Source organism: Sipha flava, unplaced genomic scaffold (genome assembly GCF_003268045.1).
Source record: "Sipha flava isolate LNK unplaced genomic scaffold, YSA_version1 88_pilon_pilon, whole genome shotgun sequence".
In the NCBI taxonomy this organism is placed as follows: domain Eukaryota; kingdom Metazoa; phylum Arthropoda; class Insecta; order Hemiptera; family Aphididae; genus Sipha; species Sipha flava.
This window is the reverse complement of record NW_020273630.1, coordinates 1,578,338-1,601,780: the sequence shown is the minus strand read 5'-3', so window position 1 is coordinate 1,601,780 and position 23,443 is coordinate 1,578,338. Positions and strand designations below refer to the sequence as shown.

The window sequence follows — 23,443 nt, the reverse complement described above, 5'->3', positions numbered from 1 at the left end:
ATTGATACGGACGGCAGAAGTTTCTCTCGAACCTGTTACGAGAAGGCTTTCTGAGCGAATCCAACGGTCAACCCCCCCCTCTCACCCCGTGTTCCACGTCACGGCGGAGCGGACCGAAAACGGTAAATTACACGGCTCGAGAGTCACTCGACTGCACGGCTGATACAAAAGACCTGACCGCGGCAGTACGGGTGAAATGATTTCGGGGTCGTTTACCAAAGTTGTGCATGCATACGGGCGGCAACAAACCGACGTCGTCGTCGTCGTCGTCGTCGTCGTCGTTGCCGGCGCCGCAGGGAGTAACCGAACGCGCCCCGTCACCATCGCGCGCGGTGGTAGTGGTAGTAGTACGAGTAGTGGTAGTGGTGGTAGCGGGATCGCGGATTCCGCGCGTGGAAAATATTTTTCGTTAGAACGCGTGCGTGTGTCGCGGCGGTAGCTGCGAACGCGATGGCGGCGGGCGAACGGTAACGCGGCCGCGCGCTGTTCTCTGACCGGGGGCCTCGGCGCATGCACCGTTACGGCGTGCCCACTCGCCTGCCGTGCCCACCCCGGCCGTAACCCGGTGGCGAGTGTATGTGTGTGTGTGTGTGTGTCTGTGTGCGCGCGCTTCACGGCGTAATACAAAACGCAGTGCACGCGTACCGCGCCGCCCGGGACGAGAGATGACGACGACGACGACGATTGCGGCGGCGGTGGCGGTGAGAACGGGCAAAGGTTTACGCGCGCGAACGGGTCGAGGCGGAGTCTAAGAGTCTCGCGCGCGCGCCAACCGATCGGGGCGAAAACTAGCGGCGTCAGTGTGCAGCAGCAGCAACGGTAGGACCGGCGTCGAGCGAGCAGGCGGTTGACGATCGCAGCACATCACTAGCAGCGGCGCGGCGTGCTCGAACGCGCGCGCGTGTACGTATACGGCGGAGGGAGAAAGAGCGAACGAGCAAAGAGGAGAGAGAGAGAGATAGGGGTGAGTGCGTGTGAAAGACGACGTCCCGCCGCTGCCGCCGCCGCCTCCAAGTGCACACCGCGCACAGGTGCCGGCGACGAGTACGACGACTGCACGGCCACACCGCGGTCGTTACCTGCTGCAGCTCTAGGCGCCGCAGCGGCCGCACTCCACGCAGTGTTTGAGTAGCAGTCGACCACACCACCGTCGTATCTGCGAACGCGTCGCCGCATCATCGTCACCGGTCACCGGTCGCCAGCCACCAGCAACACCAGCACCAGCAGCCGTACCGACGAGCGCGCGCGTACCGACACCCGCGCCGTACAACGGTTCAGACGCTTTCACGCTAGGCCGTCGTTGAAATGGACGCGACGGTCGGCCGTCGTACCGCGAACCAACGGCCCAGCGACATTGGTGACGACGGCCACGACCAGCAGCTGCGACATGTCCGTCAGCGGCAACACGACGACGCACGTCAGAACCCGGCGGTAACCCTTGGCGCGAACCCGACCGCCGCGTGCCTGTCCTGTTGATACTGCAACGGACCGGACGCGCAGCCGACGCAACCGACGACGACGACGACGACGACGGGTCGCGCGCGCCGCCGCAACCGCCGCCGCCGCCGCTGAATGGGACATGGGAATACTCCCGAATCTGCTCATCGTCTACCTGATCATTGCAGGTCAGTGTTTTTTTTTTTTTTGTTTACTTCGAATCACTCGTAACCCGTACTGTTATTGTTATTATTATTATTATTATTAATGGTTTCTGTTGCGTTTGATTTTTTTCGAAAACGGGTGTTACGAATTCGCAACTAGTTGCATTCGGCAATATCGTATATTACGTGCGTGCGTATACACGAGCAGTGCTCGTCCGCCGCGACGGTAATCTCAGCGTAAACCGTACGATGACCATCCGGTTTACCAACGTAAACGTGGCGCAAAAGTTGTTTTGATCTGGTAAATGGTGAAAAATAATGACGTTTTATCACTTCTTCTTCGGGGCCGAAACCCCGAGGACAAGTTCACGAATAATGATATATAAGATTAGGTTAACCGTCTCGAACACTTATAAGGCGACCGCCTCCTCACGAGTCCGAGTCCGAATGTAAACTATATAATATATAGCGTGCACACAAGATTTTTCTGGCGATGATTTGATGTACTCCACTCGGACCGAACGCAAACGCTTAACGAATACTCGTATGGATCGCGTTATTGGTATTTATAACGTGACCATATTCAATGTGCCGCCCGCTGCGAATAACTTTTGGTTCTTATTGAATATGAGTCTGTAGATTACACGGAGATTACATGATGCTGTTCATATATTTAATAGTCTGTAAAATGTATTGAAAGTTCAAGGTCCAACACGTTCGTAGCAATTTTTTTCTCGATATTTTACACGGTACTATAGATGTTCTGGCACTGCGATACAGTTTTGTACCAATTTGATGATCAAGCGTAAATGATAATACGCAACCGAATGTGTCAAAAGAAAAAGATCCGACATCATGAATAACATATAATACATGTAAATGTGTCATACGTAGTTATTATTACATCTTAAATGCACGTCTTGCTTTTTTTTTTTTTTTTGATTATTCGTAAATCACCAATAACTATAGGTAATTTACAATATTATCAAATATATAAAGATATAATTATGTAAAAACGATATCAATAGTTTTACCTTAACACGGTTTTATATAAATAATTATAATTGTATGTTGAAATATATGCAAATATTTTCTGTTATTTAGAACCATAAAATCTGTTAATTTTTTTTTTCATTTGCTTGGGTCTCATTGTCTTATAATTATTTATCTTGATGCTTCTGAAAATTTAGTCGAACCACACTTTCCGAAATCAATGTTAGTAAAAATTATAGAATTTTTACTTATCTAGACTGACAGGAAATTTTTCGACTTGAAAATCAAAATTTATTTCAACCACTTTAATTATGAATCATTGATTTAAAAAGGCAATAAAAAATATGGTCTTCAGAACTTCAAATAATTTAATAAAATGTTTACAAATAATTTTTATATTCATACATTGGATCTTTTAAATTCCTTATATTAATAATAATATACATAAGTATTTTAAATACATTATGTTGTTGACTTAAGAGAAAATTTTCAGGACAGTTGTACTAAAATAAAATAAAATAATTTTTCTATACAAAATGCATTTAAATTTGAAACATTCAATATACAATTTAGTAACGAAATCAAAAATATTTGTATGAATTATTTCAATATGCCATCTATGTGATCTGATCTAAGATTGAATGTGTATTCATTACTTTTTTCTTTTTATATTACGATTTGTTTCAATTCGATTTAGATTTGAACATTGATAAATACAATATTATTTTAAATTCATTGACAACATTTGATGGACAGTATTCCATTTACAATTTTAACATATAGCTTACCAATTTAAATTAGTTATTTAAAAAAATATATATAATTTCTTTACCTTCACAAGTACTAATATGTAGATATTATATAAAAATATATTTAATTGCAAAATATTATCTAGCGTAACTAAAGAATTATATTTATTGACGTCATGTAGAAAGATTAATAATACTAATGCTTATTAGTTTATACTATTATATAAATATACCTATTTTTAATCATTCAATTTAAAAACTAACAAAGCAACACAATATTATAAAATGATAAAAAAATTTGTGTTTTTATTTCATAACATCTATCAAAGATAATTCAATTCAACTTAATGATTATTATAAAAAATATTTTTAAAATATTAAACTAAATATGTGATTTAACTAAAATTACTTATTCTGTTTAACTTTTGTTTCCGGATAAAATTTTGTAAGAGACTTATTCTCAATGTCGGACACTTCTTTTTTATTCAGAAAATCATATGTATGAAGTATAAGTTATACTTTTTAAATAAAAAAATATTATATTTTATATATAGAGATACTTTTTGTATAATAATGACTGACTTTTTTAAAATAAAACAATATTTTAAAATATAAAAAAACATATCAAATTAAATACATATTAATACTATATTAATTTAACTGTACAATTTGAATGTACCTAAACATTTGACTAGACGTACTAACTTGTATTTGATATTCTTTAAATCAATATAATCTTAAAAGTAAGTAATCATTGGAATTAATGATTAAAAAAAAATCTTTTTACTACTAATAATATTCTAAAAAGAGAATATAGAATATATTCGTATTCAACATTTAAAAATATAAAAAAAAAATGATTTATGTTTTTCGATTTTATTGATAATGATAAAGTTTCAGAAATGTATTATTTACATTATTTACATTTGTTAGTGGTTTTTATAAAGTTATATATCTATATTTAATATACAATATATAATATTTATTATATTCTAAAATGTAAGTTAATTTTATGAAAGAACTTACTTGAATTCAAAATTTAACTATATATATTTTTGCATATTTTGTCATAGCTTGGAAAAAATGTATTTTTAAGATTATTATAACATTCTTGTGCATTTTTTGGTATATATATATATATGTATGTATGTGTTATATTTTAAAGCAAATAGTGATTCAAGTTATACAAAAAAAAAAAAAAATGATCACGAAGTAATTTTATGATTTTATTTACCATTTCATCTGACCTATATATATTTATGCAATTTATATTCACTATTTTTAACAAATTATAGGATTTCATTAAACTTTTTATTTAGCATAAACTATAAATAAACAATTATATACAATTTACAATTGTATTATTTGAAATAAATATATTTTCACTTTTTTAATTTCATATAACATTAACGTCTTTTAAGTTTTAATATTTTTATAACCATAATGAAAATTGTATTATTTGTATAAAATCATGGTTGTATAATTTAAAATTCTTATCTTAAAATGATAAATAATGATGCTAAATAACCATCTAATGTCGATTATTGATATATTGATATATTTGGATTGGCAGTATATTTAAGATGACATATTCAAATGTCTTCTATAAAAGTAATTTACCTTATTTTTAAAATAATATAAAATCAAATATATTAAAGATTCACATAAAATAATACATTAATCAATCAGTTCTCAATACTAAAGAGCTGAATATAAAGATAAATGAATATAAATATTCTATTTAAGTTGAAACGATATTTTATAGTTTAATTTTTAACAATTTGAAAACTAATTTTGTAATAAAATGTTGGTACAACATGCACTTCATTATGATAACGATATTTTTATTGTTACTCCATAAAGTTTTATTGTGAGATTGTAAAACATCTAGGCACAAGATTTATAACTTCATAACTTTGATGAAATAATAAATATGTGTTTTTTACTAATACTAAAATAAATTATTGTAAATTATCGCACACCGAATAATAATTTATTGTTTCTTTGTTGAAATTTAAATTGAGCATCAACAATTTTCTATTCTTGATAAAGTATATTGAATAAATACACTGATTTATAGACATAATAACTAGTTTATAACAATTGATGAAAATATAACGGAATATAAATAAATAGTGTACTCGTATAATACACGCTGAATGCTGAAGTAATATCTATTAAAAAATTGAAACATAAAAATATAAATTTTTTTAATTTCATAATAGTTTTATTTCAAAACCAATCGGTTTACATTGAATATTATTATTATCATTTTTATTTTTTATTATTTTAACAATTATTATTTTTTTACAGTTTTTTTTTTTTTCTAAAAATATATGGTAAAGTAAAAATAAGACAGTTAATATATTTATATTAATGCTAAAAGAATAGTAAAATTTAATTTAATATTTATTGTATTTATTTATTTAAAATTAAATCTTTTAATTTTATTTTTATAAATTTTTAAAATAATGTATCAATATTTTTGCCGTTTTTGTAAATCGAGATAAAACTCATAAATTTTTATAACGTAGACGACCATTGTTATTGTCAGCGTTATGAGACCGTTTCGGTAATAGGCTCAAAATATTGTGACCCGGGAAAATGTAGACAACAACAGTGGTAGGATAATACACATAATAGATTACCAGCACAATGGTTGTCATGACAATTCGGATTAATCAAATGGTATTGCTAATTTCGGGTATGAAGTTGTACAGGGGAGGGATATGAAAAGGATCAAATTTAAATGCTGAAACGGATTTATAAAGATCTCAAACGTTATAAATGTTAATAATAAAAATCAAATACAAAACTATTGAATTTTTTCACTAAAATATACTATTATACGTTAATATTTCTTATTGAATGTAAAATCATTGTTGGTTTGAATAATTTTGATTTTATTAAATCATTTTTTATTCTCATAAAATATTTTTTGTATTACGGAATTAATAAACCAATAAAATTAAAATACGATGATTGATTTCTAAAAAAAACACTTACTAATCTTTTTTCCTATTAACGATGTATCGTTTTACCATTTTTACGCATACAAAAATGTCTAATGTTAGTCGAAACATTAATGTCTATACTTATGTTGTGTATTATAAGGATTATACGGATCATAATAATTCAATTATTTTATTTTATTAGTACATATTGAACAAGGACTTAATAAAGTTATAACAAAATAAATAATAAAATTATATAGTAAGAGTCAAATTCTATGTGAGGATTATTTAGATTGGATATAATTTAAACTGATTACTCAGAAAATTGATTTAATTTACTAGTATTATAAAATAATGTTGTATAAATTCATACTTAATTAATTTATTTTAACTAATTTAAGTTTAAGTTTGAAAAATAGTTTACACATATTATCGTATAAAACAATAGAGGAATACATTAAATTGTAATATATTTATTTAAATAAACACAACTTATTTACGATTATTGTGTGTGTTATATATGAAATACAAAATATAATAAATTAAAAATAATATTGCATAAGTATTAACCTATAGTTAGTACACTTACTTAACTTTAAGTAGTTTTTGTCCTGAAAACTTTAAAATTACATTAAAATTTTAATGAATAATTTCATTTTTGCTATTTGCGATGTTGTGTCGTATTTTTTCTGCATAACTTTGAGCTGTCAACAGCAAAATCAGAACTTCAATCATGTACACTAAATGTTTCAAAATCAGTATCCTAAAATCTTGTCACCATCCGGAATAGTATTTCCGATTTTGACAACTTCCGCTGCATTGATTCTGCGCATATATTTCTATTTCCTTTAACTCGAGAAAATTATTGATGTATGCCGAATATTGAGCATGGATACTAGAAAAAGAAATTATGAACAGTAACTCAATATAAATCAAAAAAAAAAAAAAAAATATATATATATATATTATCACTAATCACTAAATCAAAATATTATCACTGTATGAATGGGAAATAGTGCAATTTTATATGATATTTACAGTCGAAAATAGTGGCCATAAAATAAAAATGAGGTGGTTTAGTAAATTATCATACAGATACTCTCATATATTTTGTTTATTTTTTTCGGTTTTATTTTTAGTAATGTTATTTGACTCTTAGATATGCGATATTTTTGTTTTACATTCTCTCTGATGTTAAATCAATATATTATGTATGTTTCATTGCATTTTTAAAACGATTTCTTTGAAATAGCTTCTTTCAGACGTTTTAAAAGCATTGACTAAAGTATGATGACGGACATACAAGCAGGATAAAATTGCCAAGCCTGCTATGTTATGAAACATAAACGTTATTTTTCTTCATTTTAACTATACACGTTCCGTACACACGTAGTTATGCGTTTTACCGTCATCGCTGCTACCGCCATCAGATTAGTCTTCTATAAACGGCCAACAATGGAGTTCTATAAGTAATAAGCCATTCAAATACAACTGCGGAAAGATTTTACTGAATAAAAAGTTTTCCGACTGTCACATAGCTATAAGAATACTGCGTGCGACGCCACCGCCGGCGTGTTTACCGGCGACAACGAGAGCATTTATGGATTGACCAGCCAAAAGCAACGGTAGCGGGTGGTCACTCCCATGTGACAGGTGTACGATGGTGGTAATAGCGCTACTCTGACTTTGTGCTTAAACCGAAGGTGGTGGAGGTAAGGAAGAGTGATCCCAGGGTTAACGAAGCCGATCAGCAAGAGGGTCGGTCGAATATTTTTTTTTCGCTTCCCACTTTCTTTTTCCCTTTTACTCTTTAAATTCTAGTTCTTCGGGAATTATCACCTGAAAGTTTAATATGTTTCGTGTTCCGGATGCAAAGGATTAGGAAAAAAAAAAACTTCACTGCACCACGAACGTAGTACTACTCTCTGTAATGCACGCAAGTTCTAAACGTCGGTCCCATATTGTGGCAAACAGCTTTCTACAGTGACCCACATAGTTCGATTACCGTCTGGAATTTTGGTGAATTTTTTCTGTAATTTTTGAAAGGTATTGATGAAATACGTTTAAGAGGATTGATGAAATTATCATCATTTATATTTTACTGCTTTAGATGCTTTTGCTGCTTCTGTATATCATATTATATTCTGATGAGAACGAAAAAATCGTATTTTCCATTTGATTTATGGCGCCAAAAAAACTTTTGTTTTAAACATTTCGTTTCATCTCTTTAACTTTATGCTTATAATATACTGTTTTCCTTCCTTGAATACTTCCACGAAAAAATTTTATCTGACAGAGATTTATATTTAATTATGATTTATGCGTTCGAAAAAATAATTTTATTCTTCGTTTCGCTTATTTTTTTTTTTTTTTCAATTATTACAATCTACTAAAAACACTTGTTTTTGCAGTCGTTTAAATTCATCACGTCTCGTACGAAATTCCGGATGTCACTAAACGTCTTCCCCTTGCAAATTTAATATTTGAATTACCAGGCTAAACTGTACTACGTTACAACACAACGTTATAATACGTGTAGGGCGATTAATGTCGACTTCAATTAGATTGTCTATGAAACGCATACCTATAAAAAAAAGTCAATAGGCTATAATTGAATTGCTCTGACAGCTGTAGCTCTTCTCGGATATATCAATGTACATGGATATTAATTAATTTATAACACTACTTTAGATTGAATTCAGAACGTATAACATATATACGTTAACAGTTGTTCTATAGTTTCATTTAAATTACAATAATTGTAACATACAATTTTCACTCCATTAATTTTTGTCTAACTATAAAATTTCTTACACGGTATAATATGTATCCATATATATGGTACAAAATTTAATATTAAAATCATAATCATATCATATCATATCATTCATAAGAACGACCTTTTATTGTATACGAACTTTCTAATACCACTGAAAATTTATTGATAGTATTTGAATGTTTCACTTTGCAATGAAATTCTGATACATTTTTTAATAATTTTCGCAGATCTATACCGAATCTTATCCCCGAGTCCTTCAAATTATCTTTTTATTAATGTTATATAAAAGATATATAGAAGATGTACATACGTCTCAAAACCTTTTATTTTACAGCAAGTAAATTTGCAGTATACTTATAAAAAAATAACTATTGATACAACACTTCATTCTATATTCCACACTCGTTTTACATAGAAGTTAAAATCCTAAAATTAAATTTTTAGAATTTAATCTTAGAGTTTCATACAAATTATTAAGATTAACTTAAATTCCAAAATATATTTTCCAAAGACTATTTCAACCTTGGTATACGTATTTTTATAATACAAAACCATGATATCGATACTTATTCTATGTCTAGTTCATCTTCGGAATAATTTCCAAACATTCCGAATTCTGTGGGTGAATTTTGCAACGACAATAAACGTTTAGTTAGGAAAAAATAATCATTGACTGTTGGGTGAGACCCGGTTATTAAACTAGTTTTATAATAATATTTTCTACACTATATAATATAATAATTTATATTAATTACCAAACTAATAAGAACGATTTTAAGAGATGTTAATATTAATAAATGTTTGTAATATCTTAAAGTTCATATTTATTATTTAGTTATTTAAATATAATAAGTATAATAAAATATATAACTATATAGATCCCAAGTGAAATTATCACTGTAAATTTACACATAATTGGGTTCCTTGATCAATATTCTTTGTAAAATGTTTTGAAGCCATCGTGTTGATATTACATACAATTTTTTCATAAAAAATATGGAATTAAGTCAAGATATGATACATATTTATGTTAATTTAATATTTATAATATTCTCAACAATTTGTTATATTAACTAGAGCAGTTCAGAAAATTTACATATTTTTTACAAAATACCTTTATTTTAAATAGTTTCGTTATCTATTTGATTAATATAAATAAATACTATCACAAACTATGACATATTCGTTAACAACTTGTGTACAATATAAAATTATGAATAGTAAAATAAAAAAAACGACATTTAACAATTTTGGAGATAACGAGTAAATCGGAATCAAAACAAAAATTGCAAAATAGACAAAACAAATAATATTATGAAAAGAGATTAAGTATTTATGAGCCTCTAGCTATTGATTGGATATCCAATGAATTATATTATACAAATATATGAGTATAATACAAAAACATTTTATGTTTAAATACCGATTACAAACCTACTAAACATTTGTACTGTATATCATTCAAAATCAAACCACTTACCATGAAGAGTGGTGGAAACAAAAGTAGAGCAGTTTCGGGATTTTTCTCAACAAAAAGCATAACCATACGCAACAATTTAATCAGAAAACAAAAGTAACAGTAAATAACCAATATTTATGTCGATATCAACATTGCTCAATAAAAACCGATTTCTCTCATTGATAATATTTAATACATATTTCAATACTACGAACGTATTCTGGGGTGAAAATAAAAAAAAGTGTGCTGAAGAATAATATGTACCGTGTAATAAATCAATGTTAAAATATGACATGAACGCTATGTTATTATATTTATTGTACTGTGAAATTAGTTGATCGCATTATAATGATGTGTAAGAAAAATAACAGTATCGACTATATTTGACCATGGTGAATAGTATTTTATACAATTTCATCAGTATTGTGTTCATAATTCGTTCGCTGAATAGCTTTTGTTTGGTTATTTTGGGATGACAAATGAATATGTTCATTCAGTCCATGAATGGCAATAATAAAATACTGTCAATCTCAATCTAGATGGATTACATCAGATTGAATTATTAACACATACATATTTCATCAGATTGTTCGTAAAATACATATATATATTTGGATTGTTAAAAAATAAAAGCGAATTTAAATGATATTTATTTTTTTTTTTTTTAATATAAAATCTTATCAAAAATTAAGCTAGATTAAAACGAAATTTAACAAAAATATTAGTATACTTGTAAGCACCTATCTATTTTCATAAATATATTTTTCTGATTAATTCTAGTTATTATTTTAAGTGTACAAAATTATTTATTTTATCTATTATCGATATTATCTCTGTTAAGTAATAACAACTTTTTGATTTTTATTTTATAATACTAAATATAATGATGATTATAATATGTTAAACGTTCTTACAAGATATAAAATGTGTTCAGCTGAAAAATCTAGATTTGATATATTTCTTACTCTAAAATCTGATATTATTTAGTGAATAGTGAATACACTTTTTTTTTTAGAATATAAGAAAATTTTAAACGTTCTAGCTTGAAAATAATTTGTCCCAGATAATAAATTTATCCCGGGGAAATAGATATAAATTCGAAGTTTATTTCTGACATAAAAATAACGATTATTGCAGTCATTTGGGCGGTCGCGAATGGTATATGAGAAGGCGAAACAAGCTCAGGACAATGAGTTTTATATGTATATTATGTATATATATATACAATGTAGATGGATGAGTGTAAGTGTGTATATGCGCGAACGCATGTGTGTGTTTGTAAATCATGGAGTGATTTACCGAGGGGCCGTGTTTAAAATGGCACTCTAACTACACTTTTGTGTCTGATGTATGTTATTGTTCATGTATCATGCGAACGCGTATCTTTATTTTTCAAGTAGTTTCTCATTCTCATACACTTTCATCCAGATCTTTTACGCTCGACCAAAGGGCTTAAACACCGAGAAAATCGGTAGGGTTATTTCAAATTTCAAGTGTATTAAATAGATAAAGAATAATTATTATTTAATATTGATTTTTTCAATGCTTATATAATGTTTTTGTTACTTTATAAAAATTAATAACCTTGATTACTATAAATAATAATTTGTAAAGAAACTTGTATTCCATTTCCAAATGTTGAGTCTTAAAATATAAATTAATATGCATTTTTATCTCCTAACATTTCGCAAATTGATGTAATTTTGTCAAAAATTGTCAGTTTTTAATTTTAAACAGTAATAAAAAAAAAATGGGATAACAAATAATCATTTTAAGATTTATATTAAGAGAATCGTATGAGAATTTACTTATTTTAGTTATAAAATTGTGTGGTCCTTGGCTCTTCTGTTCTTAAAATGAAATACATACAATTTAAATACTATTAAAAATGTATGAAAAATTATAAAAACTAAAAAACGTTAGAATCATAGTTGATTAATTATCATAAATAAACACATGCAATTATAAACTATTGGATTTTATAAAAAAAAAAAAAACCATACATTTTCTTAATAGAAACAACTTAACTCATACGCAATATAACAAGTCATTTAGACCAATGAATAAATAAATAAAATTCATTATACACTAGCATTCTGAACATTTTTCTTTAATTTCGTTATTAAATAAGTTATAAAGGTATATAAATTCTAATTAATTCCTGTAACTATCACAAACAGATTATAAAGTGTCTATAGCACAGCATTATAAGTTTTGATAAAAAAGTTTTTTAAGTTAATAATTTGTATAAGTACAAATTAAAAATTTAATATTTCATACAACTTTTCAACCCGTAACTCAAAATAATGAAAAATAAAACCAACATGTTAATTATTATTTAATTTTATATTAAACACTGAGATTATTAGAAATACATGTACAGCTGAATACTTAATATAGAATAACGAAACTGCGTGAAATAACTAGTGTATATTTTATAAATACTTAATTCAAAATGATGAAGTCAATGACTTAGTAATCATTGAACATTTCATTAAAAACTGAAATTTTCATGAAATATAATACTTCAATATAAATTTAAAATATTAAAGCAATGAATTATGGTTTTGAGTATGTATACTAATTTTCAATTTGCTTTATCTTTAAACAATATAATTAGAAAATTACTTTATAAGTATATGATACATTAAAATTTTATGATATATATGAGTAAGACTTATGATATATTCTCTGATAATAATTATAACCACATAAATAATTTTAATATTATAATCATATTCAACAATGAATCAGTCCATGACTATTTGACACTTGAATAATCGATTTATAAATATACTAAATCTCTTATTAAAATCATTAAATTTAGTATGAAGTTGAAATTCAAAAATTAATTATTAAATTAAATTTAAATAAAAATAAATGAAATTTATTAATTATTAAAATATATAAAATAATATAAATATTCAATATATTTTACAAATTATTAATTTTTATAGCATTTTAATAATAGCATTATTTTTGTGTAGATTAAAAAAATGTAAAAATATAAAATTTTGAGCAAGGTTTAGATAAATTAAGTAAATTTCAATAAATCTGAATTTATATTTATAGACACACTTAATTATATAACGGAAAATGAGGTTTTAATTCTTCAAACATAAATAGTTGATAGCATGCTAATATAAAAAATGGAATGATAATAAACTCATACTTTGTAAGCAGTAAGCGGCGCTAAGGATAGGCAATTTCGTTACACAACTGCGTTAGGTATTAATTTGATTTACTCATGAGTAATTTATATTTAATAACATTACAATTGTTTTTAAATACATATTTTCAATTTATATATCGGCTACATAATAATTTATATCCAAAAAACGTGCTCACATAAATTTAACAAGAAGTATAAAAAAAAATAAAATTACTTAGTTGATTGTCATTTAAAAGCATTGTGTATGACATCATTATTTAGTGTGTGATCATGAGTGATTCTTTTGACGGATAAAACGTACATTATAACAATAGTTTCAGCAGAATATAATAAATAACTAAAATATAATTTTTTTTTTATGTATAAAAAAATTATTATTTATTAAAAAACACTCGTGTTTCCAAATAATTTTAATATCTTTGATTATATATCAAAACTTTTAGTGAGAACATCGGAAAGTCAGATTTTATTTTTTCAATACAATTTTGTTATTCAGAATTATATTAAAATGGGCTCTATCATATTTTTAATTCTAACGAGATATGATTTTAATCAACAAAATGTTATGATTAATCAAAAATATGTCGAAATTCTAGATTTAAGTAAAATTTATGTTTTTAAATTAAAAATATATTTCTAAAACTATTCTTGTAAAGCTTAATGAAAAAATGTTTAAACTATTATACCAGAAACAATCATATTCTCGTAAATATTATTAAATAATTTAATATTTACTTTACAAAAAATTATTTCGTTTCTTCAAAAATCCATATCATATACTTCAAAATAATCTAAGTGCTTTACTCCTTCTGTATATAATGTAAATTTACTTTCTAAAATATATTTTATATACGATTGCAAATTGTTTATATAATTGATTGAATAATTATTTCCATAAATCTTTGGGGTAATTTTCATTAGATTAATGATCTTCGTATTTCCAAAAAGCATTCTTTATCAAAAAAAAATAAATAAATAAATATACATATATACTTGCCAATTTACCGTTTTTAGTATTTAATTTATGATTTGTTGGTTATTTATTTATTATTTATTTACAGGTTATAAGTTTTAGTTTATAAGAATATATTAATTGAATCCAGGAATTATTATATTCTTTTTGCGAGTAATTGCATTATTGGAATATTTTTGAATATTTCATATATACGTGTATATGATAATATAAACAAATTTATAATACAATTTATTGGAACTAAAGATATCAACATTCACTAGAGTAAAAAATCAAATAAACGTGGTTGACTAGATTTTTTATTTATTTAATTATTATAGTCGTAAATATTTTGAAGAGCCATACAGCATACCAAATATCCGGATACTTATTTTCATTTTATTTGTGAAGTACAACTTAAATTTACAGTCACGTGTAAAATATTTTGCAATCAATTATTTAATACTCAATAGTATATTTTTGGGGTTATATATATATATATATATATATCTTCTAATAATTTTTTGGTGGTTTTTGTATTCCCTTTTATCCAGAAATATAATATTTTGAAAACACATAAAACAGAATAAATTTAAATTCAACGAAATTTTATCTGGAATGTTTTAAATTTTTCAATTTATTAGTTTTGTTGTCATCAACCTTGATTGCGCTTTAATCAGATTCTTTCGCAATATCTTCTACGCAGAATTTAAATAGTAATAATCGTTGTTAATCCTATAGGCTTTCGATTTTGTCGTGTTGTCGTTATTTATCATCTCCCACTCATCTTCTTTGTGTCTTCTCAATTACTTCACATACGATTATGTCTGACAGCAACAGACATCCGGAGACTGCTATGATGTAAATTATAGTGCAAGTCACAATTTACAGTGACTGAAATTCGAATAAATCTAGTCAAATCTACCAGAGTCAAACGAATTATATTATTTGTATTCAATCTCATAGCACTGCAAAACTACTTAGCGTCATCTTTCATTCATTTTCTTAATAACACGTTCTATATTATTGTTTTTAGGGCAATTTTTTTTTTTTTGTATTGGTCTATTTTTTCATATTTTTTATAATATTTTTTGGTTTAAGACTATGTATATGTATAGTTTAATTCCAGTAACTCGTCATTTGTCAATGTTAATTTTAAATATCAATTTTCAAAAGCTTTTAATTTTAATTTATCAAACCATCAGACAGTGTCATTTTCAGATATTCCACTTCATACGATACTACTGAATGTTCCTTATTAATTTAATAAAATAATAATCCTTTAGTATTTAAAATATATTAATTAAAACATATAATAACCACAATACATTATTTATTTTATTTTAACGTAGTATAAAATATATGATATATTTTACTATTTCAAAATAATTATAAATAAATACAGCTATAATATATTTATTTATTTTATTGTGTAAAATTATAAATAAATTTGTCATTTAAAAAAAAGAATTATTTTATTATTATATCATTCCGATTATCACACTTAAATGTAATATTATTGTACATAAATAATATTTCCTTGAAAATGTATTGACTAAGTTAATCAGTTGGAAAATACTGAGAAAGACGGTATTAATATACTTTCAAACACATTTTATTTTACTTTTATAGCTCAACTCTTCACATATTTGTTATTAAAGAAACTGAGCGAGTTTTTTTTTTACGTAGTATTTTATTAATATTTAAATCTTTTACCTTACTTTTCAGTCGATTACTCATGTATACAAAACAAGAGTAAACTCTTTTTACCTTTACATTATTTCTTCCAGATGATACACACGATATAGAAATACACTAACAGTAACATTCATTTATAATTCAGGAAGTTGTAAAACTACTCTATATGAACACATCAGATATTAATTGATATATAAAAATGTTTTCTTTCTTTTTATTTCAAAAATATGGAAAAATCAAAAATATAATTATTTTTGTTTAAGAAGCTGAAATCTAAATAATAAAAATATTTAACTAAAAAAAAAGTAATAATAATAATAATAAATATACAATTTAGTGTACTCAAAATTTAAAAATGAAACAATTATTTCTGGAGATTCAATGGGTAAGTGTAGTCATTTTTAATTAATTTGTTTTTATTGAAAATATGAAAAGATTTATCATCTAAAAAATTATTAAAAATAAATATTAAAAAATTAATCCAAGAAAAATAGAACATAGCTACCGAATATGTAATACTATAATATCTTAGAAGTTATAAGTTTTTTACTGTAAACATTTTTATGCACGTAGCAAAATATATATAAAAAAAATCCTTTGATAATACATATAAAATTATAGTCACGATGATGTTATTATAAAAGCTAAGAATAGTAAATTAATTTTTGCGTAGCCAAGATTCATTTTCCGCGAAAACAACAAATAAAAATCATATTTTAAGACGTTCAAAATTCAATATGGATGAATGTTTTTATATTCTTCATTGTACATAGAGTACATTTGCATTTAGTAATTTAACGAGTGAATCCTTATTGAAATATATTATTGTAATACTGTATGAAAGCGCATAAATAATAACAATATAAATAGTAGTAGGAGATACCTTTTTTTTTTGAAAAGTGAATATTATTATAAACATTTGCGTTCTTTAATCACGTCTAAATGGAAATAAATAGCATCGGCGTATAAGTCGGTGAAAATTGAAAAAGAGATATTTGTTGCTCCTCTTTGTGTACACACAATATGGGTAATATTGAATAACACAAGCACTGCCATCAGGGGCATCTACGTCCGGCTTTTGTTATTGATTTTCTCTTTTCCTGTTTTTCGAGTAGGGGGAGGGGAAGTGGTGTGGTGGCAACGGCCACGAGCTGCGGACTGGCGCATTTGAGCATGATGGGGTGACGGTCGAGGTGGAGGTCCCGTATCTGCTTTCGTCGTATGTTTATATTATATACTTATATATGAACTTTTGCAGCGGAGCAACGGGGGTGGGAAGTACCTTAATGTAGCGAGTTTAATGTGAGAAGGAACTATGTGGGTAGATTTTTAATTAAGACTCGTAATACGTTTTATGCATTATGAAGGGTTGAACTTATTAAATGAGAAATCCAGTTCCGTATTAATTGCGGCATAAGATCGCGAGAAGAAAAGAAGAAAAAAAAAATGGTTCAGGAAGAACCGGCCGACGAGTGACATAGTGAAGGCCGTTGATGGAATAGGTGACCGACGAAGAACTTGCGACGGCTGTGCAAGAAATAACGGTGGAATAAAGTGGATAACTGAAAGTTGTAAAAATAAATTAACATAGCAGCGGCCGCCGTAAACTCCTTATGTAAAACGACGAACATCCGTAGCTATAGAAATTGTGCGTACGTGTATGTGTCTATTTTTACGTGTGTGTGGATGTGTGTGTCATTTCGTCATACCTGCATGATACTTAACTCCAACAATAAGCAATTACTATAGCGCGCACCGTTAAATTTATAATAACTTAGGTGAAGTCACCACAGCTGTACCCAAGTCCATTTTAAATTCAATATTAGTTCAGTAAGTTTTGCTGTTAAATATTAAACAAATTTAATATGAGATGTAGAGGTTGTGATGGACAGCACTATCTGTAATTATCCGTACGGCTACCACGGCAATCACATACGACGCAATGTTTAATCCATCAGTTCCGTTTGCAGTATTACCCCTGATGCCTGAGAAGGTGAAAGGGTCGATTTTAATAAATCAAAGGGCTAGGAGAAGGAATCGGTAAAATAATATAGAATTCGGAGTGATCTATTCGATATTCAGCGATCGCAATATCAGTTGTTGACCCACATGTAATTTCAAATTTCATTCAGAACGTCGTATAGGCAGTAATCTGTAAGTAATGTTTGTAGTATCTGTTTGTAATACTTTCGGAAAAATATCAATAACAGACACACAAATCAATAACATACATGTTGTAACATCCATATGTCTGTGTCCACAATAGCGGTAGAACATGATAACGATAGTGGCGGCGAGTAACTAAAACTACAGTTCTTTGTGACTAATACATTTTTTCGATTTTCTATTATTTTATTATTTTTTTTTTTTTTTTTCTAAAAAATGCTGTCAATGTCAGAATATGATCTGCGTCCACGAAATCAATTTGTTTTTGGATAAGCATTACATACTCATTATTTTACACCAAACTGGATAATTGGTTAACTGGATCAATTTTATTATTGTTAACTGACAAAATTATACATACGAAATAACATTAAGCACGAATTTATTTTTAAGTCACATGTAAAGTAGAAAAAAATATTTAATGGTTCCATTTTGATCTAACTATATTGTTACTACAATTATCTGAAAATAATGTATAGTTTACTGATTCTAACAAATTTATGTTTTAGTAATTTTAATAATTTACAATATTTTAATTTAATTTTAATTTTGGTAATAACTGAATAATATTAGTATATGCTATATGTGAAGGATGTCATATCGAAAGTCGATATAAAGAAGTCATATTAACTAAAGAAGCTTTACCAAGGGTATCACTGGAAGTTTCGAATTTTCGATAACCTCTGCGTCTACACCTACTTTGATGAATATCGTTATTTGTAAGCGGCGTTTTAGTGTGCATAATGGATAATCGCTTTTACCCACAGCTGTTGCTGTCTTCGAAGGCCATGGAATGGATAAGGTGCGTGAATGCGTGAAGTAGGCAATAGCAGCAGTGGTTAAGGCAGAAAAGATTGATGGCATGAACCCATCATTATCGTAATGCATTCTTCCGGATCGATTGGACGTGAACTTTTAATTTACTGTTATTGCCACGTGGCTAGACGTATGAAAATAATCGTAAAGCTGTTAGTAATTTAGTAGTAAGTAGTTTTTTTAAGATTTTTTTTTTTAATATTCTAATAAAAAAAACGATACCTTCTAGGATTTATACTTTTATAGATTTTTTTATATACTCTGGTACATTTGGGATATTTTATAAATAAGCCCTTGTCTCCTATAATTCTTTAGTGGGTGGATAGTTTTAATAATTACCCGAGAATTTCGAAAATGTATATTAAAAGTTTAGTAAAATGGACCGTAAAAAATAATTAGTCATTTAGTGATTGAAAATAGATTATATTATTGTTGTCTCATAGACATCCAACCTGCACACGATAACAAAAAATGACAAGATGTGAATGAACTTTATAGGGTGTGTGAATAGAGAGCTCAAAATTGAATTTTACTCCGAACGAAAAAAATAATGCGCTCGCATTGGATTGGACAACAACCGATACCATAACGTTTATCGTACTATGGTACACATAATATGTGTCACATATGGTACGTTAATGCTACGCATTCTTGTAGGCAGAAAAAATCCAGCCGAGAAGAATATATATTATGGAGAATTACGAATCGAGAGGAAAAGTTAGCAAGTTGTCAGAAGAGATTGAATTTTTTAGTGGTTATTCAAAGAGTCATAGTGTATTTTTATCCCCTCTGTCGCTTGCTAATGACGATACACCAAAGAACAAACTATATTGATGAAATAAAAATTATTTTTTAGAGTTTTACATTCTGTATAGTTAAAACGTATTATCCGATAAGTTTGTGATATTTATGTGTATACATAATTTAAAAAATCATATCCTATAAATATTACGTAAAAATTTAATATTTAATCAAGTAATAGCAAGATAAAACTTAGCAACCAAAACCATTTTTTTTTTATCCAGGGTTAAATTGTATAAAATGAAACAACATTATTTCTAGATAATCCAGTTCTATTGTTATCAATCCAAGTAAAAACAATTTTAACATCAATAAAAAAATTGTTTTAAGAATATTATTTTATTTTTTGTAGCATTTTCTATTTAAAATTTGAAAATCAAATATCTAAGACTTGGAACTAATAATTCAATGTATAAAAAAATATTTATCATTGAACAATTAAAATTTATTTTAGAGCCCTGAAAAACTACTTATACAATTAGAAACTACTTATGGTTTAAACATTAACAATTTTAAAACAAAACGATAAGTACCTATGTTGATTTTTTTTATAAAAGCATCAATAATATTAATTACAATTTTATGGAATGTGATTCCATTAATATATTTATATTTATATTTAATAATCAATTTTTGAAAAAAAAAAAATTATATGCTGTTTTAAAGATTTAATATTTGATTGAATGTATAAATATTACATATTTAAATGTCAATAATTTTTTAAGACAAAACGGTTATATTTCTATAAGTCTTAAAATATTAATAATGTAGCTAAAAGAATCTATTAGAGTTCAAATTTTTTATATAACATTCGAAGAGTTAAATTATAACTGTATCCATAATAATTAAAAAGTGATGTATTGTTTTCTAATCAATTAAATTTTTAAAACACAGTCAATTTTATAAAAAATAATTCATATTAAGTTGTATTGTGGCTCTTATATATTTATCTATTTTTTTTCAAAATATAATTAATCATTCATGTTTATTTTTAAATACCCAGTATCCAGAAAAATCCTAAAAGTTTTAATTTAATTCAATATGATTTTAACATTCAAGTTAAAAAATAATTTAAGATAAATACTTTTAAGAACTTATCGATTAATTATACATTAATATCTTTTACATTTCAAAAGCTTTTTCATTTTATATCTAAAAGACAGTTTTTCAAATGACAATCTTAGGATTTTTTATCATTTATAACCGAGAAAATCGTCTTTTCTAGTCTTCTCTGTAATGAATCAGTTTTTATTCATTTGAATATAATCATTAGTTATTTTGAACACTTGTTCAACAGATTTTTTTTTAAGTGATTTATTTTCCCTTATACTAGTGAATGCCTATAAAACGAATTTCATTAAAATGTTATAAAATCAATGAAAATAAAACGAAAAAGGCCAATAAAATCTTTTTAAAGTTAAATAAACCATAAAAAAAACGCAATATAAAAACAAACATAATTTGTTCGTTTGTAATAAGAATCAAAATAAGAATGTTATTTCAGATAGTAAAACTGTATAAATCAGTATGGAAACAGTCATTATTCGATTTAATATATTGACTGTGACAATTAAAACAAAAATATTAAATAGATGATTAATACTAATTGAAAACATAATACATCAAATTTTAAACTTCCGACGTTACAAATAGACTTTTTACTTCCGTAATCAATATATAACTTAGAACAGTGACTTTTCTCATGGTCCGCAATTTTTAATTCAATATCATCTAGAATCACAAACAATGTCAAGTTTTTATTTTTCCTGTTCTTTACTTTATGTCAAAAATTTTATCTTAGTTTTGCAATTGGTCTTAAATCACGTTTATCGTTAAAAACACTTTCTACAGTCACAATTGTACGAGTATAATTCATGTACCTTCTGTTCTTCCTCAGAATAAAGAGTTTAATACGGTACAACACTGCATGAAGAAATAAAATAATAATAACAATATCAATAACAAAATCCCATTGTATACACGAGGAAATATAGAAAACAGCACCATAGAATACAAGATACCCTTCTTTTTATATCGTATCCAAATTTCGCTAGGGATAAAATATGCTTACTAAAAATTCTGATTACATTCACTGGAAAATAAAACCTAACGATTACCATGGCGTCCGATAGGAAGAGAAAAACCAATTTTAACAAACTCAATATCGGAAATGAACTTTCAGTATATGTATTTTTGCCAACAAAGAACATTGTAAATGGTTAGCTTTGAGATGTTGTTGTAAAGTCAATGTGAATGGGCAAAATTATACCAAAAATATGCATTATTTAAATCCAACTGAAAGTGTGTTGTATATACGTTTTTGTAATATTATATAAAATATGAACAGTTAGCAGGTAAAGTAATTTATGTAAAATGTACAACTTGCTAATAAAGTACAAACTATAAAGTTTCAAGGAACACGCTGTGTGTGAGTTTAGATAAGTTATATAAAATACCTGAATTAAATGCACATATTATGGAAAATAAAAATTTTTGATCACCATAGATTTATCATTTGAAATGCTCGTAAAAATGTTTATTATAAAATTAATAAGAAAAAAATAAAAATAATTTTCAACATTTGGTAAATTTTTAATTCTTATTCTCTGAAAAAAATGTTATTTGCCAAAATGCATTTTATTGTTATCTAATTAAAAAATATACTAATTTATTAATGATTCACAATTACAATTTTTATAATTATTTGAATATAAATTTTATATGAACTAATGAACTAACATGTGTGAGCTTACATTTAAAATTAGGTTATCATTAATTATTTCCATAAACTATGAAAGTAATTTTTTTCATTACTGAAATGTATTGTTTTTATTTTTTTTTTTTTTTTTTTTTTTGTTTAAGAACTTACATGTTGAATAAATAGTAATTCATTCATATCCATAAAGAATTAGCAATATCACAAAAATTGTGTAAAAATATATATAATATTATCGGATAGAATAAGGATAGTAAATATTAAAGTTTTATCTATAATCTAGATATTTTATTGAAAATATAATATTAGTACTTATTTTAATTTAAAATCCATCTATGAAACACGGAACCGATTATATAATAAAACTGAATATAATTTTGTATAAATTTTATACTATTGAATAAAGAAAGTTTTTTAAATTAGGAGTTTTGCCACTTAATCTTCTCTGGAAGAAAAAATTGTTAGATTTTACATACCTTTAAACTTATAACAGCTTTTTTTTAATTTTTTTATTTTTTTATTTTTTATTATTATTTTTTTTTTATCTGCTTTGCATTTTAATTAATAAAGTTTTAAACCATGTTCAC

The 23,443-nt window shown here is 27.5% G+C and overlaps 1 protein-coding gene across 1 annotated transcript in view; it reads left to right on the top strand.

The window, feature by feature from the left end:
• The first annotated feature begins 434 nt into the window (after positions 1-434).
• Positions 435-23,443, top strand: part of LOC112693506 (neuronal acetylcholine receptor subunit alpha-7-like) — a 69,340-nt gene continuing 46,331 nt past the window's right edge. Inside the window, exon 1 of the mRNA XM_025568620.1 lies at positions 435-1,625. Within this exon, the coding sequence (XP_025424405.1) occupies positions 1,580-1,625 (46 nt within the window). The 5' untranslated portion in view covers positions 435-1,579. The remainder of the gene's footprint in view (positions 1,626-23,443) is intronic.